Source organism: Drosophila mojavensis, unplaced genomic scaffold (assembly GCF_018153725.1).
Source record: "Drosophila mojavensis isolate 15081-1352.22 unplaced genomic scaffold, ASM1815372v1 contig_16, whole genome shotgun sequence".
Lineage (NCBI taxonomy): Eukaryota > Metazoa > Arthropoda > Insecta > Diptera > Drosophilidae > Drosophila > Drosophila mojavensis.
In genome coordinates this window covers 7,759,295-7,779,918 of record NW_025318693.1, presented here as the reverse complement: position 1 = coordinate 7,779,918, position 20,624 = coordinate 7,759,295, and the positions used below count along the sequence as shown (strand labels likewise).

Sequence of the window (20,624 nt, the reverse complement as noted above, 5' to 3'; positions counted from 1 at the left end):
GGCGCTTCAGCTGGCACCCCACTCAGCGATCATCATTGATGTTCATCATGATGCTGATGATGATGACGATCATCGTCGTAGACATAAGAACGAAAACGAATCAACTCGAGTGTCGTAGTTGTTGCTACTGTTCAATGGCTGTTGTGGATGGATGCTACGTTGTTCGTTCGGTTGCTTTTTCGGTTAGTAAACCGGATGTTCCTAATCATTGCTAGTTTGCCTCAAATTAAATATGCTTGATGTATATAAATATATGTGTGTGTGTGTATATATATATATATATATGCGAGCTCGCATAAAGGCAGTTACGTTGTGTATCTTTTGTTTGTGAGCTGTGTACTTCATAGATACGCAGATTATGGCCTGTATATACACATACACTACATACATACATATATATTTATTTATATATAGATAGATAGCTCTACGCCAAGCCACAGCGCAAATTATGAATGAATACTTCAAGAATCTAGCCACTATCTTATTCGGTTGCTAATCGTGTGATACTGTGACGCATCCATAGGCTTAACTGTTTACCCAGCCAGATAGTTAGATAGATAACTCCAATGCTACTTCCGCCAGTTGCCCGTTGGCAGTTGGCAGTCGAGTTTGCCAATCAACTTACAAATCGACTGGTTTATTCATCCATGCCCACTGGCTGGGAGGCCAATTTAATTGATAGAACTTGTCGAGGCTGCGACATACACACACACATACACAGAACGCATAACACATTCATAAATTCATTTTTATCAACATCAATTAGCAATAATTATTCATTAGCAAACGGACTGAAAGACTAAAGCCAAACTACAAGTGACAAAGGCCTTTTTCTTGTTTTGTTTATCAGCAACTTGTTGAGATACAATCTACTTGTATTTGCTACATCGAGGGAATTGTAGATAAAGCTTCAGCTATTTACAAATGGTTTACAAGCTTATGATTTTGTTTTTGCTTATCTAATAAGACTAATATAAAATATTAATATATGGCTGCATCTCATAGAATAGCGCCACATTCAAATATGAAATTTTTTAACATTTAGCTTAACGTGGGTATATAAAATGTATACTAAATCTGAATTTTCATAACAATAATAAGAGGAATACTTTTCAAAATTTCAACTTGCTAATACTTCTATTGTAATTATACCTGAGCAAGACTCTGCTAGCAAACATTTAACTATTATATTTAAGCTGAAGCATTGAAGCTTCAGGTTTTTAGTCGGCGAGCATCGCTGAGCGACTTATAATAGCTTTCACACACTTAAAATGAAGCAATAATAGAAGCGATTAGCCATTATAAAGTCAGTGGCGGCTCTTAACAACCATTTGGAAACGGCATTGCATAAATTAAGAAATTTAAATCAAATGTATCTTTGAGATACTTTGCTTTTCACGTTATTTGTTTTATGTTATTTGTGGATGCTGCGCCGTTTGGTTTGTTTGACAAATATGTGGCCATTAGTTGATAACAATTAAGACGTAGACGTTGGCGTCAGTGATGCTAATGCTGATGATGAGGCTGATGGTGAAGCTGATGCTGATGTGTGACGGAAAACATTTCGAGACCCGCCAAGCGGTAGCAGCGCGAGATAAAAAGCAATATTAATTGTTTTTTAAGTAAGACCTCAGTCATCTGGCGCCTGCTGCCCACATATGGGGCGAAGGGGCTACACAAATGAAGCGAGCCCGTAACGAAATCAGTTTAATTTCCGTGCTACAAATTGTTAGTGGGCAGCTGTGATCGCTTCTTTTGCAGCGCGCGCAAATATAACATAATTCCGCATCAAGATGCAATTTGAGTTCCGTAATAAGCCCACGCGAGCCACAAAGAACACTGCAACTGCAACTGCAACAACGGCAACAACACCAACTGGACAATCAAGTGTTGTCCAGCTGAATGGCGTGCAATGTGGAGCATCCACAGCATAACACCTGGCGTTCTGCCCTAGCCTACTCCTCCTCCTGCTCCTTCTGATGATGATGGCTGTCGAGACTCTGATCAAACTGGAAGCTGCTCTTGAATTGCGCGTCGCTGAATTGCATTCAATTCCAACTGCCAGCTCACCCTTAGACCGCCCACCTGCTCCCCCACCAGCCCCCCTCCGAGCATTTGCATATGCCTTGCAGCGGGGCGGGCGGTGCGGCCCCAGCAGCCCCACCGGCCAACACATTGATCATTAGACTATTTTTAATAGAGATACTGAGACTGCGACTGCGACTGAGACCAGTTTGCCAGTTAGCTGGACGCAAAAGTGGTCTGGCCAGCTCAGAGTTTCACCTGCTCCGAGTTTCAGTTGGAGATTTTGCAGCTTGCGTGCTGAAGTGTTTGTTTGGCGCAAGAGATTCACAACTTCCACTAGAATGCATTTGTTGCTCCATCTATCCGGTGCGAGCATCAAGTACCTGTATCCCATGCCCAAAAAAAAAAAAAAAAAAAAAAAAGAAGAGACGAAGGAAAACTAGAAACAAAGCAAAAGGCGGGGAGGGGAAGGAATTGTTTCAACAAGACGCCAGTGCGATCAATGACAAACTAATTTATGCGCCCAGCAACAAATCTTTTGGCTCAAATAAACAAAACTAAATGATCCTACAAGTATATACACATGGATAGCATAAATTAACTTCCGATCTACTAATGGAATGTATACAAATTTATGCTCAGTCACAGAGGCGAGTACACATAGACATACATACAGACGAGTACACATATATATACGTATCCGTACATCCATGTATCTCGGTCTCGATCCGGTTGTATCTTTCTCTCGGGACCCGACCTGGTGTTATGGTCAGCGTCAGGCGGCAACAATTAAAAATGCAGGCGAACAACAAAAACACTCAATAAAATGCGTTGATAAATTGCGCCGAGCATCAAAGGCGAACCAAACGGCAACCCACTGTGCGTGGATGGCGCTCCCCAGCTCCACACCGATCTCAGTCCAACAAAACCAACAACAACAACAACAACATCAACAGCCACTTGCAATCTGCTATGAAAATTTATCGATTGTTTTTGTTTAGAGCATTGAACAGAGAGAATCAGTTACAACTTGCCATAGACACAAAAGCGCCAGCGAATGTCAGGTGAATTGGCTAATGGGCATAAAAAGCTATATTCGGAGCTCTTATCTCTCGTATGTGGTTTAAATGGCCTGCGGGCAAAGCTAATTAATCCAGGTCAGCAATTCTCTTAGTTTACATTACAATGAGCCTATGTTCTTCTGTGCTCCTGTAGATTTTTTTATAGATTGAAAGCTAAGAAAAACATTAGGTCTATCAAGTTTTTATATATAAAAGCTCTAAGTCATTATCGATTAAAAATCGATTTTTGCAGTTCATTTAGTTTTATACCTTGAGGACTCTAAAAGTTTGAAGCAAGTTGTATATGTAACATATACAACTTTTTGCCTATAGCTTTAACGATTGTATGCATTATGTACAGATATTTACAGTCAATGCCGATTTTTATCGATAATAATATCCCCACACACTACAAAGATTATGTATACTATTTTAAATTAGTAAGCAATTTCCAGGATCATATCAAATAATATAATAGATATCTTAGGGTTTTATTCAGAATCTGAATTTCAATCTATGAAGTTGAAGTTTATCGATAACTGATTTTTATTGTGCGCAACTGTACGAGAAAAATGAGTATACTGAAAGTAAGCAAAATTTATTTGCTATTAATCTGTACTAGATGTTGTGCATGGGGAGAGATTTGTCAAGTCTTACGAAATAGTTCGCAATCTGCCCTAGAAGATGAAATATTCAATGTGCACGGTGAAAATGGACTCAGTTAAGTGCATGCATCCGACTTGCATTTCCGCTAATGCAGAAAAACTCACTCACTCTCTCTTTCTCTCCCTCTCTCTCAAACACACACTCCATGGCTTTTAATTCGAATGACAATTGGAAATTAAACACATTAGTTTTCACAGTTTTTAGGGCAACAAAATTATGACAGGGCTAAAACCAGGAGGCCCATCAAATGGAGATGTTCAAAAAGCAAGCGACGCCTGCGCACTGGGCCAAGAAGAGGAATTACGTATGTTAGTTAATTTTGATATTTATTTTTACTCTTTGGGCCAATTGAAGCGTTAAATTATCAATTGGGCTTTAAGCAAACTGGCCAGGGGTGGGCAGCAGCGTTAAATTGGCCTAAAGGCTTATGGGCATGTTAGGCATGCTGAGCCCATGGCGGACACGCTTCAATTGATCAATAGCTCCTGAAGAACTATAAACTATAAACCATAAACTGACTTATTTTAACCCCTTCCACTGTCCACCCTCCCTCACGCCAATTACTCCGCTTGTGTTCTTGGCCAACGCGCAGGCATCTGGAAAATTGTGCAGTCGATTTGGTATCATATTGCGAGTGTGTTGCAGGTGTCTCATATTTCCTAATGATAAATGCAGCAATGACTGATATTTAGATACTCGCATCTACACACACACACACTGATACACACACACACTGATACACACACACACTGATACACACATGCACACACACGCTCTAGATACGTTTTCGTATTTCATCGTTTTTCGTTTGTCAATTGACCGTTGGCCATTGCATTATCAATTGGCCACGCTGACGTCGCGACGGCCAGCCTTACCCGACTTTGCCCGGCTTTGCTCCCCAGTTGACAGCATATAATCTACTTGGCCAATTGATGCTTCTCCAAGAACGAGTTTCAATCTGCAATTTGTTGTTGCTGCATTTATGGCAGTTGTTAGTTGGCACATCCAGGTATCTTTATACACGTATACATCTTTCTGTGTGTGTGTGTGTGTTTGTGTGTGTGAGTACATGTTGCCTAACTAATTGATTCATATTTGTGGCAACATTTCGCATTCCGTTTGCCATACGCCATACGGAATATGCGTTTAATGGGTGGCCAAATTTGGCATAGATGATAAATTGAATTAGGCTTAAGATGGGCATTGACTGGAACTTGGACTTAATTACTCTGACTATACAAAAGTTAAAAAAAAAAAAAAAACATTTATAATTCATATTATTTATGCAGCTGCCTCTGACTGGAGTATCCGTTAGCTAACTAATGAATAATTAATTCATATGTGCAGCTAATAGTGTTAATGTATTCCTTGTTTTAAATTGGTTGCCTTATCTGACATTTTAATTTAATAAATCAAAATATCATGCCGAAGATACTATCAAAGAGTACTTTCTTCACGCAATCGTAAATGCCCGGGTAGCTCAGTCGGTAGAGCATTGGACTTTTAATCCAAGGGTCCAGGGTTCAAGTCCCTGCTCGGGCGAGATTTTTTTTTTTCTACATTTTTTAAACTTTTCTTGTAACAAGCATAATTGTTTACAATAATAAATTTATACTAAATGTGAGTATGAGCATCATTAAATAAATAAAATATGTCAGAGCCTAAAAGTTTGGTTTTTTCTGCAGCCAAAAGTAGGCAATGGCTTCTCATAAATGAGCGCGCCCGTGTGTATACAACACTTTTTGAACGGTTCATTGTCATTTAGCACAGACACACACCATTCCAATTCTACGTGCACTTTACATTAGGTTTATTGAATTTTAGAAACACATTTGCCACACATACTACAAAGAAAATTGCAGTACCCGAATCTATAGTAAATATATATAAATATATTTTCTTTATAAGACATGAAACAATTTTTTTCCCATTTAAAAATTCTTAGATGTAAACTTAACGCCAGAAGTTTCAGCTTAACTTATGTATGTATGTAAGAATATACATACATGTATATATATATATATATATATCCTCATTACCTAAGTGCAGCTTTTGGTTATAAATCAAATAGTCAAATTGTTATAAAGTTTTATGTTATGTATTCCAAAAATAAATAAAATGACAATATGTCTTTGGTAGTATAATATTGAAGTGCTGATAAGACCCTTATCAGAACAAACCACAAATATCTGTGCGCGTTTTCTTCATTGTTGTACCCCGAACTGAACAGTATAGCAGACGACAGCTAAGTTCGAATACCTGAAGGTCATCCGACTCAATGAGTTGGTGGGGGAGTTGCAGATGGGGCAAGGTTGCACGTGCCAGACATGAACACAACTTTTCAATTGATAACAATTTAGATACATGCATATGTATGCCAATATATGTATTTGGTTGGTCAGCATTATCTGCGCTGTGCGGGCCTCGACTTCATCTTTAACACACGTGCCAGACTCATTTCATTGTGCTGGGTCAGTTTCAGTCTCAGTGCGACATTGCCCGATCTACTTTTATCTCTCGGTGCGTGCTGAATAGCCATGCTCGGGGCTTTGTGGCACCCGCAGTATAAGCTGCGCAAATTATGGGGATGCATCAATTTAGTCATTTCCGTTTTTACAAATCAAATTTACAATATAAAAAAATATATATATGAATCAAATAACAGAAAAATGTATAGGCGAAGATTGAATACACTTTGATGCTTAGTTTCTTGTTAAATTTAAATAAAATATAAAGAAATATTAATCTTCTGATTCCATTCTTTGTAACTTGAACACTAGAATGTGATTCTACATAAGCTTGTATTATAACGAAGTTTCCAAAGCAACTCAAACAAATTCAACCCTTTACATTTACAAAATTAAAGCACTAGAAGCAAAACTACGTTTTATTCCACTGTTTTTTTTATTTCATGAATGAATTTATGAATGTACGTGATTAGATAGGAAGTTATATTTCTATTATTAATATATTTCCAAAATACGTGATTAAAGACATTTGAGATTATTTATTGACTACATCTATAAATGAATATAACGATTTATATATGTATATAGAAAGTGAATATATATACATGAAGATATATGTATGTATATATGTACATATGTACAGATAGCAAGTATATATGCAAAGAGTATTTACAATTGTTAAATGTTTTAACTGAAACTTTTATCAAATTTAACACTAATATAATTTTCTAAGCAATTAATAATTGTAACCCAAAAAGAACTTATGCAAAAACTTATGAATGAATAAGCAAACACAATCGTAAAAAAAAAAGCAAATATACTCAACGACACATACTCACATGTATGTGTGTGTGTGTGTGTGAAAAGTGACGTGCAAACGAAATATAAAACAGGCGAGCCAAATACAAGTAAAGCAAAAACAACAAAGGCACACACACACACGCACACACAGGCACGCAGATCTACATATGAATTTGTAGCAAGCGCAACGACAAGCATTTATATGAATGAATGAAAAATTGTAAACTCGAAAAGAGGCAAAAAGTTGTTAACGCAGCAGTTCCACGAAAAAAAACCAAAAAAAAAAAAAAAAAAAAAAAAAAAAAAAAAAGACAACAGCAAGAAATCTGTGAACATGAAATTTGAAAGGTAAAAACTTAAATTAAAACAAAACTTAAATCAAAAGCACGGAGCAAGTGTCGAGAGACAGCCCCAGCCCCAGCCCCAGCCCCAGCATCAGCAACTGGTTTAGCAGCAGCTGTCCACAAATGTGCGTTAGGCGGCTGGGGAGTCCGACTCCAATTATGAATAAATAAAGAGCAACAGAGACGGCGGGGCACAGCTAAAATCAAAATAAATACAGTCAAAAGAGACAAACACACACACACATGCACTTCAAGCCGAGCTGCAAGACGCGCCCACATCTACGACGTCGACTGAGGCAGCAGAGGAAAGAGCCAAAGCGCAGCCCGAAGACGCAGGCAAAGAAGAAGCCGGTTTGCAGGAATATTGCTTTGGGGCCGCACACGCAAAAAGGAAGGAAACAACCATCAAGCATCAGCGAGTGCACATACACATGCATACACACACACACATGCTAAGAGGGCTGACGAGCGCAAAGTAGAGAACTTCCACAAAGCAGGCAAGTCCAATGAAGAAAAAAAAATATCAAAAACAACTCAAGTTCCCCACGTTGGCCAGCCAAAAACAAAAACTTTGCCAGCCAGCCCCATCAAGCTAAAGCGAGCCAATGTTTCTGTTTCTGTTGCCTGTTGCTATTCCCCATTCATCAACTGCATTTCAACGCCGCGAGGCGATCGAGCGAGCAGCAACAACAACAACAGCGATGGGCAGGCAGAACCAGAAACTTTTCTACTCACACCGCAAGTATGAATGAAAACGAACGTGTTTGCTTTTTTTGCTTTTTTGTATTTTTCTCTTCGTTTTATTTTTGCTTTTTTGACGTTGCCCAGAGAGAGTCGCGAGAGCAACTGGCTGAGCGCATGAATGAATGAAACGAGCAGCGAGCTGAGCGCCGAAAATGAATGAAAGTAGTGTTGGCTCTCTTCGCTGCTGCCATTGCTGCGGTCTGCGGTCTCTGCCTGCGCCTGCTTTTCGGTTTCTGTTCTCTTCTCTCACTAATACAGGCGCGCATGTAATAATTTCATACGAATCATAGCATATTAAAAAAATTATATTTGCTTTACATTTTTGTTATTTTTTCAGCATTGTGGCGGCTTTTGCAGTTATTTTCAAAGTTTTTGATTAATATGCGCTGATTAAAGGCGCGCTAAAAACATTGTATATAGTGTACACACTTTTGCATATACATACATATGTACATACATATATAATTCAAATAAGGGCAGGCTGGATACATTTATATATGTATATGCGTGCTTGTATGTTTATATACTTATGTAGATGCACATACACATTGTACATGTATACATATATGTAGCACTGTCTTTAATGTGCGTATCTCTCGCTCTTATGTGCTTGCATATTGTAAACTAAATTTACGTGCCCCGTTCTTTGTCCCCCTTTATTTTATTTATTATTATTTTTGTTCCCTTTCAATGAGTATCCAGCATCTGCGCAGTTGTCGCCGTTTTGCATGTTTCTTTATTTCTTTGCCATTTTTATGGCCGATCTTCTAGCGGCAAAAGATAAGTTCATGCGTTGCGCGCCGAGCACTGAGCTCTCTGGGCCTGCCGACTCTGATAGGGACTGAGACAGGGGCTGCGGCTGGGGCTGGAGCTGGGGCTGGGCCAAACAACAAACTGTGGGGGATAGTTGGCCACTGACTTTTGTCGTACGTTTGCGTCGCGTTGACATTGAAATTGTTTTGGTTTTACTTTTTGTTGTTGTTGATTTCGACGCAACGATAAGGCGCTACGTTTCGCTGTATATGTATGTATGAGCGAGTGTGCGTATGCGTGTGTGTGTGGCGACTAAAATATCCCATTTTGTGATTTGTTTTTATATACAACAATAAATTCGGACACTTCAACAGCTGCCAATGCATTGTTTAAATTAGCTATGAATGAAAGACAAAAAAATACATAAAATATCTGTAAGATACATTCGATGCTAATATATTTAAAATGTTTTACAAAAGAAAAGGTTGAAACTATTGTATGAGTTTTACAAACATTTGTAGACTTCTTATTTAAACTCGTCATTCTTTCGAGTTAATTTACAGATTAAAAGATACCCTTACTATCACATGAATTAGCTGAAAACTAATTGAGTTTAATAGAGTTAGTTAGCAATTGTTGTTATGTAATCTATTTCGAGACCCTTTTGTTCTTTAGAGAAGCTTCCCACAATTATGGCTCAAGCGAAACATTTTCATCAGCATTCACACAGCGAAGATGCATACAAATTACCATTAAGCTGTCAGCTACATTCAAAAACATAAACATGCAAATGCAGCTGTGTGTGTGTTTGTGTGTCGCACAGTAGTGGACAAAACGTATAGAAGACGCGAGCCAAACGAACGACAACGACGACGACGACGACGTTTTGTCACATAACGTATACGTAAGGTATTTTGCGAGAGTGAGTGACTGACTGACGCATTGCCTGATTGACAGCAGCAACAGCTAGAAAGAACACTGAGCATGAGCAGAGGGGGCGATCTAGAAACGTTGGTGGAGATGGGGGCCAAGAACTGAGTGCACATTTAAGATATATTTATTTCATATATTTGAAATGCAAATGTGTGTATGTGTGACTGTTTTCTTTTTTTTTTTTTTTTTTTTTGTGTTCACATTGAATGACTTGACTTGGGGGCGAATGAGTGAATGAAAGAATGAATGAATGAATGAATCTGTAAGTTCGCTTGGCACTTTGCCCGTATTTTGGGGCGCGGTGCCTGCTGCTGCTGCCACTGAATGGACACCGGAAATAAACGACGTGACTTTTTACACAAAAAAATATTAACCAACTACGTGTATGTGTATGTGTACATACATATGTACATAAATGCATAGTTCATGTGATGTTTAAATCAAGATTGAAATTCTCAATATAGTTATTTCAACAACACGAACCGAACCATAAAGAAGGGAAATAACCGAAACAAAACCCGAATCAAATTGAAGCGAAGCGAAACATTTTATATATTTATTTAAATTTCTCATTAAAATTTTAATCCGATAAGAGGTTGAATTAAGACTATTAAATTCCTTTTATTTCTAGATTATCTATAAGGAATTCAAACGAAACTCTAACCGAACTATATAATTTAGACTTTTATACTACATTGAAGATGGAATCGAAAGCTAGTTATGAAAGGAAAAATAAATCGAGTTGAATCCCATTTTATTAATTTTCTTTAAATATTAAACTTGGAATGGGTATATATGTACATACAACTTCAAACTGTAAGCCGAAGTAAAGAATTCACATTTCGGGTTTCGCAGTGCTTATTTTAAACATTTTTGAGACCATATAGAACACCATCTATTCGAACTGTTTCTTACACACGCTTTGTTCTCAGCAGTCCAATCACAATTGTTCACATGTGCCAGTGCGTCTGCGGCTTATCTTATCGCGAATAATTTGTATTTGGTATATTTTTTATCGCTCCGCTCAAAAGGCAAATGCGAATAACAAAATTGCAAAAACAAATCGGCCACAGCCAAAGAGTCTGAACATGACTGATGATGGCATTTCTTCATGTGTATGACTGTGTGTGTGTGTTTGTAATATATATTTTAATTTGTATATGTATGTATACACCATACCATACATATATAAATACATATACATATCTACATCTATGTGCGTATTTCTGAGTGCAAAGATAGCGCCCAAGAACTGAGTACAATCATATATAAGAAAATATGCAACATTCGCACGACATATTGCTATTTAATTATTTCCATTTCTAAGAAATTTCTTATCTTCAAATGAGTCTTTAAGACTGGAACCCATATACCAATCGGTTTAATAGCAATACCATGGCTTTTCGAGTACACTGGAAATAACAGAAGTTTTCGTTTCTTTGGGGATAAATGTCGAACTACTGTTTGAGTGGAGTGGATTAAAATTAAAGCTTAATGCGTAGTTTTATAGAATGCGATACATTTATACCGAAATATTATAAATAAAACTCCCATTCGATGTGACATAAAATTAAAAATAAAATTTCACGGTTCACACTTACCCAGGGAGGCTTCATGATCTGAAATATCCGATAAACTGCAAACTGGCAGATCCTTGCAGCCATTGACTGGTTCCTCTTTAATATATTTTGTTGTGGACTGTCAAATTTGAAGAAACAAAGTAAAATTTTAATAATTACAACCGTAAAACTAAAATTTTATATTGGAAATTAAATTTTTTTACGACCAAGTTGAAAGCGAATCATTAAATTCATCTGAAGTAGCTATAAGCTATATATCTAATAGATCTATGAATGAACTTAGATCATTTTTTCTACATTTCATATTTGAGTTCCCATACTGCTGCTAAATTAATAAATACGCAACCCATATTAAAACTATTTATACAGTTTGACTACCTCGACATCATATAATTAATATTGCCCTAGCAAATTGGATACACCGACCCTAATGAATGATGTAAAAAAGAACTAGCATTGGACTGTGTTGCATTCGAGCTTAGGCACTTTCAGGAAAGTTAGTAAAATTGAGCTGTGAGTCCCCTCCACAAAAAAATAGAACGTAGTACAATCAGAGCGATACGAAACATATTGCAGAGGTTGTATGGGAGAGATGAGGAGAGAAGGGGGTTGCGAGCGCTGCGACTGCCCCAATTGCTGAAGCTGTCCACAGGCTTTGATCATGTTAAACGCGTTCTAATAAATTGAATTGTACATTTGACTTCTACACAAACACACACACACTCAGACACACACACTTTGGACCAGGCGATGATTAGGGAGGAGGGGTGTGTAGTGCTGTGGGATCGTCATGTTAGCGATGTGTCTGTGGCTGCTGCTTCGGTCGTTTATTGTCGTTTATGATAATGGAGGTCACAGTAGTCAAATGAAATGTTTCATAAATATCGTAATCAATTGACGCCAAACAGACAATTCAATTTGAATTTCGAATTGGAATTTGATTCGTTGCTCCAGCGGACGACAGTCGCTCAAAAAAGTTCAGCTTCTGTTACGTGGTTAGCTTCAAATGTCAAGAGACAAAAAAAAAAAAAGAATGAAAGAAAGAGGCGACAAAAAAGAACTATATACTCTCTATATACAGAGGAGAAACTTAAGACACGACTTTTAGCCAGACTATAGATTAAATTACTTGACTGCATTTTCCACGCGACTGCGCATGCGGCCAGGTTCAACTCAGGTCCTTTGACTCCGCCAGGCTCGACCAGGCCAGGCTGTTGACCGACATGACCGGATGAAAGTGGTCAGCTCAACGGATATGTTAACCGCAAGCCCTGGCAGCGGCAAATGCCAAAAATACCTTTACATAATCAAAAAAAAGGAGCCGATACCTAAAGCCAGACAAATTACAGAAAAAGCTTTTCCTATTAAGAATTTGTGTACCCATGATTGAGAGTTGAGAGAAGGAAACAAAATAATGTAATAGATCGTAGCTACAGTCTCAACTGATCCATTTTAAATGGTTCCAGAACAATTGTTAGAAGATCACATATATATACGATTATATATGTAGGAAGACTTATAGGAACATGAATGGAGCGGCTTATCGAGCTATTGTCGATCGGGATGACGCAGTTGGGCGAAGCCTTATAATTCCCACATATTGTACGCATTGTATCCTCGCTCATTGTCTGCCGTTTTTGGTAGACTTCTGTATAGACTCTTGATTATTTACATTACGGGCAGGTCTCGCTGGGCTGACTATTTGTGTCATAAATTAAGTGGCACGCTCATTACTTTTATAGCGCATAAACAAAAGATTCTAGCCGAAACAGCATTACGAAATTCACATACCCTGCATTTCATATCACTTCGATAATAAATGACAGAATACGTAAGCACAATATTTCTATAATCAATCATATTGATCATCATTAATTGATATGCCAACCTGCTATTTATAGTATCTGTCTGGTATGCCTGATGTCATGGGTGTAGGGTATAAAAAGTGCATAAGACACAATATCATAATACATTATAATTGCGTTCTGTTTGGGCAGCCAAATTTAGAATAAGTTGACGTGTTCTGCATATCGAAATAGCCTCAAGATCGTCTAAACCGATGGACATTGGAGCGAAAAGACTGAGCTGATCGACAGGCATAACAAGCCATGGGGACGATCAGGACTATAAATACTTATGGCCGTATAAATTTAGCAAGTCTCAGACCGATCGACAACTGATCGTCGATCAGAGATACAAGTTTTCACAATGCTAGCGCTAGTGCAGTATAAACGATCGACAGTTGATAGATACATCTGATCAACATAAATAGTTGAATATATTATATATTATACATATGTATATATATATGTATATATATCATCGAATTTGCCTGGAACTACCAGTTGATCATGCCATATTTGAACTGATATATGAAAGCTGTGTGATCTTTAGGATTATCTGATCGAATTTAAGACTTTTTAACGGACACTTATTTGTGAAAGGCTCATCTTTGTGTCCTTCTCACCTCATCCCATGTGTTTATCTTAAATCAACTTAAGATCATTTGCATGTATAGATCGTAAACTTACCTCAACTATGCTGGACAGAAATGTAACCTTTCTGTTCTTTTTGAGTCGCATGTTGCTGCTGCTGCTGTTGCTGCTGCTGTTGTTGTTGTTCAGAAAGGAGTTGTTGGTCTTAAACAAGTGTTGTCCTGGATTGAAGTTGAAGAGCTCGTTTATTTGTGCCGCCCGGTCGAGAAATGAGTGTGTTGCAGTTGCCGTTGCCGTTGTTGTTGCAATCGCCGCTGCGGCTGGCAGCGCGGGTGGCAGCATAAATTTCGTTGCAGACAGATCTGTCTTACAAATCGCCAGTTCCATATTGTGCACTCATCTAAGGGTAAAGACAGAGAGACAGAGTGTGAGAGTGGGTAAATAAATTAAGCAACAATTAGTAAAAGCGCAAAGTGCTCGATAAACAAACAAGTGAGAGGGCCTATAAGCTATTGCCCTGGCGCTACACACTCAATTTCCCACATTATTATTGGCCCATTACTTAGCAGGCTGTAGGTCTGAATGGACCTCGTTCACACCTTCAACTATGGCCGCAGTTCGCACCTTTGTGCTCAATTTGAGCCACGGACATGTTGTTGACTCAAGCAATTATGACGCTTCGGTGTGAGACAGCGTCCATAGTCGGGCACAGTGTATACATAGTATGAGAGATCATCGGTACGGTACGTTTTAAGAACTGCTCTCCGACACGAGGCAAGCACAACATCAAAGTGTCCGCCCCTCAACTGGCGACAAGGCCACAACAAAAGGAGCCGCCACGGTTTGCATATAAAACATGGTTTTGTTTATACAGCATCCATCATAGCATAGAGTTCGATATACGAGGGGCCTGATTTTCTAAATATATATATGCATACGTATGTATATATCTAATGGATATATTTCTCTGCTGTAGTTCTTCAATATTTGCCAAGACCACAAAGAGTTTTTGTTGCCACAAACGGCTTGTAAAAGTTTCTTTGATCTTACATAATCTTGGAAATACAATTTAGTTAGTTTCTTGGACTTCTAGGTATCAGAAGACTTGGAGAATAAAATATATGGTGTATCTAATTATATAGATAGCTCTACACTTCCGTCAAGTGCACTTGCCTAAGCAGACCGTTTATCGAGCTTAGAATCTCCGAGTGTTTCTACCAATAGCAAAATATAAATAACTATAAATTGTCGCCGCAGCTTCCGGTGGGGTTGTTATCAATCTGACAAAGGCCGTCTACGACAGCCTAGCAGATAAGCTGGCCGAGATCGCTAGGCCTAATATTCTATTCTAATGAGCTACCGAAAAAATATATATATATTTATTTATTTATATATACTTACTACAAAAGAGAAAAGATTATATCAAACGGAAGTGACGTTTTGCGCTTTAATAAAGAAAACAAAAGCTGAATAATGTATTTGTACAAAGCTAGAGTCAGACCCGCACTATATACTATACAAATATTCATATAAGTGTTATATATAAATATTTAGTTGCCTCTATAAATAATACAACTTAAAGATAACTTCTGGAGCTCAAATACGCATTTTGAATTGTGATAGGCATTGTAAGATCTTACATGCCATATATAACATATGTACTTATAGCTTGTACTCATATATGTGCTGGATGCGTAGGCTAAGTTATGCATTGGCCAGAGGTAACTGAATCTGATTGGGAATGGGATTCGAATTGTGCGGCAGTCAGAGGCAGTGCCTAATTAGATACGTTATGCAAATGAAGTGTGACGTGGACGCCTGAAGGTGTCTGTATATATGACAAATACCGTTATCTGCACACGTTATCTGCCATCTGCATACAGCTCTATATACATACATATGTATATATGTATAGTACATACATATATCTATATACATATATACAGGCATTTGCATACGAGTATATGTTAAACTGTTTTTCGACTCGGCAGCGAATTCGGATTCGCATTGATCTAACTGCATAAATTGCTTTGCTTTGCTTTTATTTACTCGCTTGTGTAATCAATTTTCATTTGCTTTGCTGATTTGCCTGGCCGTTAGTTTCTGTTTGATCTGGCCAACTGGCTACCCCAGTTACACCCACCCACACACAGAGACAGACGGACAGAGAGACGGACGGACTGAGTGGCTGTCACACAGCAAGTGTGATTGAGTGCGGTAAACACGAATTTAAGTTAATCAACATTTAAATGGATAATAAAATCTACGAGTGCAGTCAGCGAATGACATTAAATTCGCAGTGCAATCAAATCAATGCAGAACAAAAAACAGCAATAATAATAATAGCAACAACAACAAGAAAAGTGTTATGACATTTACAAAGTACATATGCTATATATGCACCTAATTGATTTTGACAGCGCAATAAAGCGCATATATACATATAAATATATGCAAATCCAACTATATATATCTGGTTGATTCATGTAAAAGTATCTATATATATTTTCGGCACATCTACACTTAGTACACTTTTCACACGAAAATAATTTATTAACGCATCAAATTGGCAGAAATAATAAGCAAATGAATATTCAGATTGATTTTACGTGTTTGCCGCATACTTTTACGATTAGGCTCCGAACAGATTTGAGCTACATTAAGCAATTTTTGGAGGAATCATAAAGAAAATACATGCACACAATCGTAATATATATAACATAATCTATGTTGTACATATAATACAGTAATACAATGAGTTAACTGTTTGTTCAGCTTGATCAGTTTGATCTTTGAAATTTACTTAGAGGCAAAAATTGACCATATCATAGATGTCTCAACTTGAGGTTTAGTTCAGTTACTGATTCCGACTCCGACATATCCAAGAATTGCAAATTTGTTAGTTACATACTTATATCCTTTGCAGTTACATAAACATTATATACAAATATTTGTGTTTATGGACTTCTGATTAACTCAAGTTGGTCAAGTGGCAGAAATAAACGATAACGATTATCGAGAACACTTTGATTCGATCTGTTAGCATAAGAGCTCGCTATCATCCAATTAACTGGAATTACGCACACTCCAGTATTTATTGGTTTACACTGTTTTCTTATTACACATTAACAAAGAAGAAGATTGGAGGCCAATAAATAAATAATTAAACATAGATTTTAGCTTATCAATAATGTTGATGTCAATGATGCTAATAATTCTCTTTATAATTAAATTCTCTGGCAGCTTTTAATTATCAACCATGAGTTGTATAACCAACATCAGACTTTATAAGAACTTTTTTCTTTCCATCTATTCTTGATTTTGCAACTAATTAAATAGCGGTTAGACCTTAAAAGATACACATCTGGAAAGCCTGCAACAGACACGAGCGTTCATTACCAAACCAAACTACGTCATTTTTGTACCCACAATCCGGTATCTTGAAAACACGATCTTATCTGAGAGCGCAGTAGATAACGTAGCAGCAATCGAGAGAAACTTTCTACGAAGTCAAAATTGAAAATCTGAGCATATGTTTTCCCTAGAAAAGTACAAAGTAATATGCATGGAGCATTTCGAACGCATACACACACACACACACACAGTCAGAGCTACAGTCACAGACAGTGAGAAAAGAAGAAGAGAGATGGAAGGCACCAAAAATAATGAAGAAGAAAAGAGATGAAAGAAAAAAAAAAATGGTCCAGCCAACTGTGCGGCGGGACAACGGACAGCAGATGCTAAAGAAACAGATTGTAAACGAATATGATATTTCGATATGGTGCACACTCCTTGCGCAGACTCCGAATCAGAGGACCAGACATGCCACAACGTGGCATGCAACAATAGGGGTGCAATTTTTTGTGTGCACGTAACGGTAGAATACACTTTCTGTTCTTTTTTGGGAAAGGGATCTTCACAGATCATCTGCTTGTGCGCCTGCGCACATGTGTTGGCTGTCTGTCTGTCCCATTGTCTCCTCTTCCACTTGGTCCCTCACAGAGGCTGCGCACAGTCGCATGTGTGTGTGTTCTTGAGTATATGTGTGTGTTTAATGGTATCGATCTTGAGCTCAGTCTGTCTGCGGCAGGTTGATATCCAGCACAAGCAAGGACCAAGATCATTAAACGTGACATGGGGCAACGAACCAGCCCTCAAATGCAGTGAACTGTAAGTGAGGAACATGTACTTTTTGGAATCGGTCAAATGTCAGACGATCTGAGCAATTTGAAGAAATCAGCTGAAATAAACTTGGCAGATCTTTCATAATTCCTAATGCTAATCGATCTAAAAGGAATCATTGAACACGTATATGGATTTTCTTTTATTAACCCCATCTCTTTCCCTCTCTTTCTCCTTCTTCGCTACTCATTCTCTATGTAGACATGTCCCACGATCATTTAACTGTATATTCAATAATTCAATCAGTTTTCATTGGCACAATTGAATAGACTATTGATGCCATGATCTCTTTTGTATTGATTAACATTTATCCTTTCATTTACTTGATGAATACATAAAAATCCTATATGTTCAATTCATTAGCGATATTCGAGGATAGCCCACGGCGGACTGCCAATGCTCAGGTGAATTAAGTACATGCTGAGTGTTTTTATGGCCCATATTATCAATGATCGTAAATGATCTTGAGCGTTCATTGATCCACATACTGGGCACATTAGGGAAACTCTACAGTAGCGGTTTAAAAAGCTATCAACTGGCCCCAAAGAAAATAAAAAAATCAAAAACAAAAACCACCAACATTCACACATTCCCATTAACGAAATAGGAATCGATAGCCGTAAAAAAAGAGCGAGAAGAGGAAAACAAAGAAATGCAATCAAAGGTAGCACCGGAAACTGTAACAGTTGTAATTTCAATTATGCTCAAGGTTCAAAAAGAGCCAGCCCGGCCCCCAACCATCGGCAGGCAAACAGTCTGAGAGATCGCCAGCAATCCTGGTAGCTAGCTGAATGGTTGTAAGAGTTAGGGCCGCGATAGCGCAGCTTGATTCAAACTGGTTTTTCCTAGATTCATTCAAGAAAACAGGCAACACACACACAGACGCATACACACGCATGCGCACGCGCACACACATCGAAAGGGTTTCTAGCTGGTAGCCAAAGCTGAATCAAAATACTTCAACTACTGTTTTCAACACTTCACTCACCGATGGGGCAATAAAATAGAGGCGCGTAACGCCCCTCAAATGCTGGAAGAGGTAGCTGCTGCTATTTGGTTGCTTCGCTTTATATATATATGTATATATATATATATATTTTTTTTTTTTTTTTGGCTTTTGTTTTCTTCTTACGAGTTTTTATTCTCTTTTTTATTAGGGTATCCAAATTAATTACAACTTCAAATTAGGCGCATAATCTTGATCGGAAACATAGTCAGTCGCACGGCAAGAAAGCAGGAGCTGCCGACAGCTTAAGTTCTCTCTCTCTCTCACTATCTCCCTGTCTCTCTTGCTGTATCTTTCGTTCTGAATATTTGTATCTTTCAGTTTGAAGTGTGTATCTGTATCTGTGAAACTATGTTTATATCGCGTGGATCAGCAGGCAGGTTGATTATGGCCGGCGAGAGAGATTACGTACGTGCCTGAAACAAAGCGCACGAAAGGAAACGCAGAGAATTGGGATCGTCAATCGGGGATTGAATCGGATCGGATCGGATCGGGTCTTGGCTTTAGTTCGGCTTATAAGACGCACCGCTAACGCTGCAGCTGACGACGACGGCGACGGCGACGACGACGCGGCAGAGATCGAACGACAACGGATCAGAGCGACCCACACAGACAGATCCGACTACACACACACAGACTCGCGCACACTTACACACACGCATACACATATATAAACATACGCGCACGCACAGACGATCTTTTAAGCGATTTTGTGGTTTTGTAGACAGATTTTTGAATCTTTGCCGTTGCTTCTGGCTGTTTATTTTGTTTGATTTGTGTTTTTTTTTAATTTTTTTATTCACGACAAAGGTTTAACGTTTTAGCCGCTTTGAGCTGCTCTTTTGCTATATTTGGATCTATCAATATTTGCACCGGCCACTTTTCTATCCTAAATATGCATAACATTTGTGTAAACAAAAACAGCAACAGTTATTGATTGTTTCTGTTTTGTTGTTGTTTCGAATTCAAATTTCAAATTTCAATTGCACTCATTTCGATGACACAACAATAACAAGATTTGGCTATCGATTGGCGTTTCTGTGTGCCGCTTTTTCTTTGGCAATGGGCGACGACGACGCACTCACGAGTTGCGCGATCACAGCGAGCAGAATTCTTGCTAATTAAATTGTGTACGTTGGTTGGGGTGGTGATTGTTGTTGTCGTTGCTGTTGTTATTGAGTATAGTTAAGAAGCATTCATATATTCAAAACACATAACCGTTGAGCAGTGTGGACAAGAGACACAACACACACGTCGTCGCGTCCAAACGCAAAGAGAGTCGACAACAAACTGAAGCAGGCAGCGCAGCAGCAGACACAACAACACGCCGAACGCCGACGCCGACGCGCTCATGCACACATGTGCGAAGAGAGGGAATTGAGCGAGCGGAGCAAGTGCCGAAGCAGAACAAGAAGAAGGAGCGGCAAACAGCGAACGGCAAACGGCGAAAAGCGAACTGATAACGCCAAAAAAGCGAGAGTCATTTTTTTTAGTTTTTTTTTGCGCTACTCTGGCATGGGTGTGCAAAATCAGAAACACAATACACAAAGAATAAATATAGAATATATAAATACATACACACAGATTTACATTCACAACATGAGCATATGCAAAAGAAGTCTGTCA

General features: G+C 38.3%; 1 protein-coding gene and 1 non-coding gene across 2 annotated transcripts in view; one reads left to right on the top strand and one right to left on the bottom strand.

Annotated features, from left to right (window-relative positions):
* LOC6573089 (ETS-like protein pointed) overlaps positions 1–20,294 on the bottom strand; it is a 58,693-nt gene extending 38,399 nt beyond the window's left edge. Inside the window, exons 1-3 of the mRNA XM_015166745.3 lie at positions 18,981–20,294; positions 13,907–14,210; positions 11,397–11,493 (exon numbers count right to left, since the gene is read on the bottom strand). Coding sequence (XP_015022231.1) covers positions 11,397–11,493; positions 13,907–14,197 — 388 coding nt within the window. The 5' untranslated portion in view covers positions 14,198–14,210; positions 18,981–20,294. The remainder of the gene's footprint in view (positions 1–11,396; positions 11,494–13,906; positions 14,211–18,980) is intronic.
* Positions 5,222–5,294, top strand: Trnak-uuu. The gene has a single exon. It is a non-coding gene; the product is annotated as a tRNA-Lys (tRNA).
* Positions 20,295–20,624: the final 330 nt, after the last annotated feature.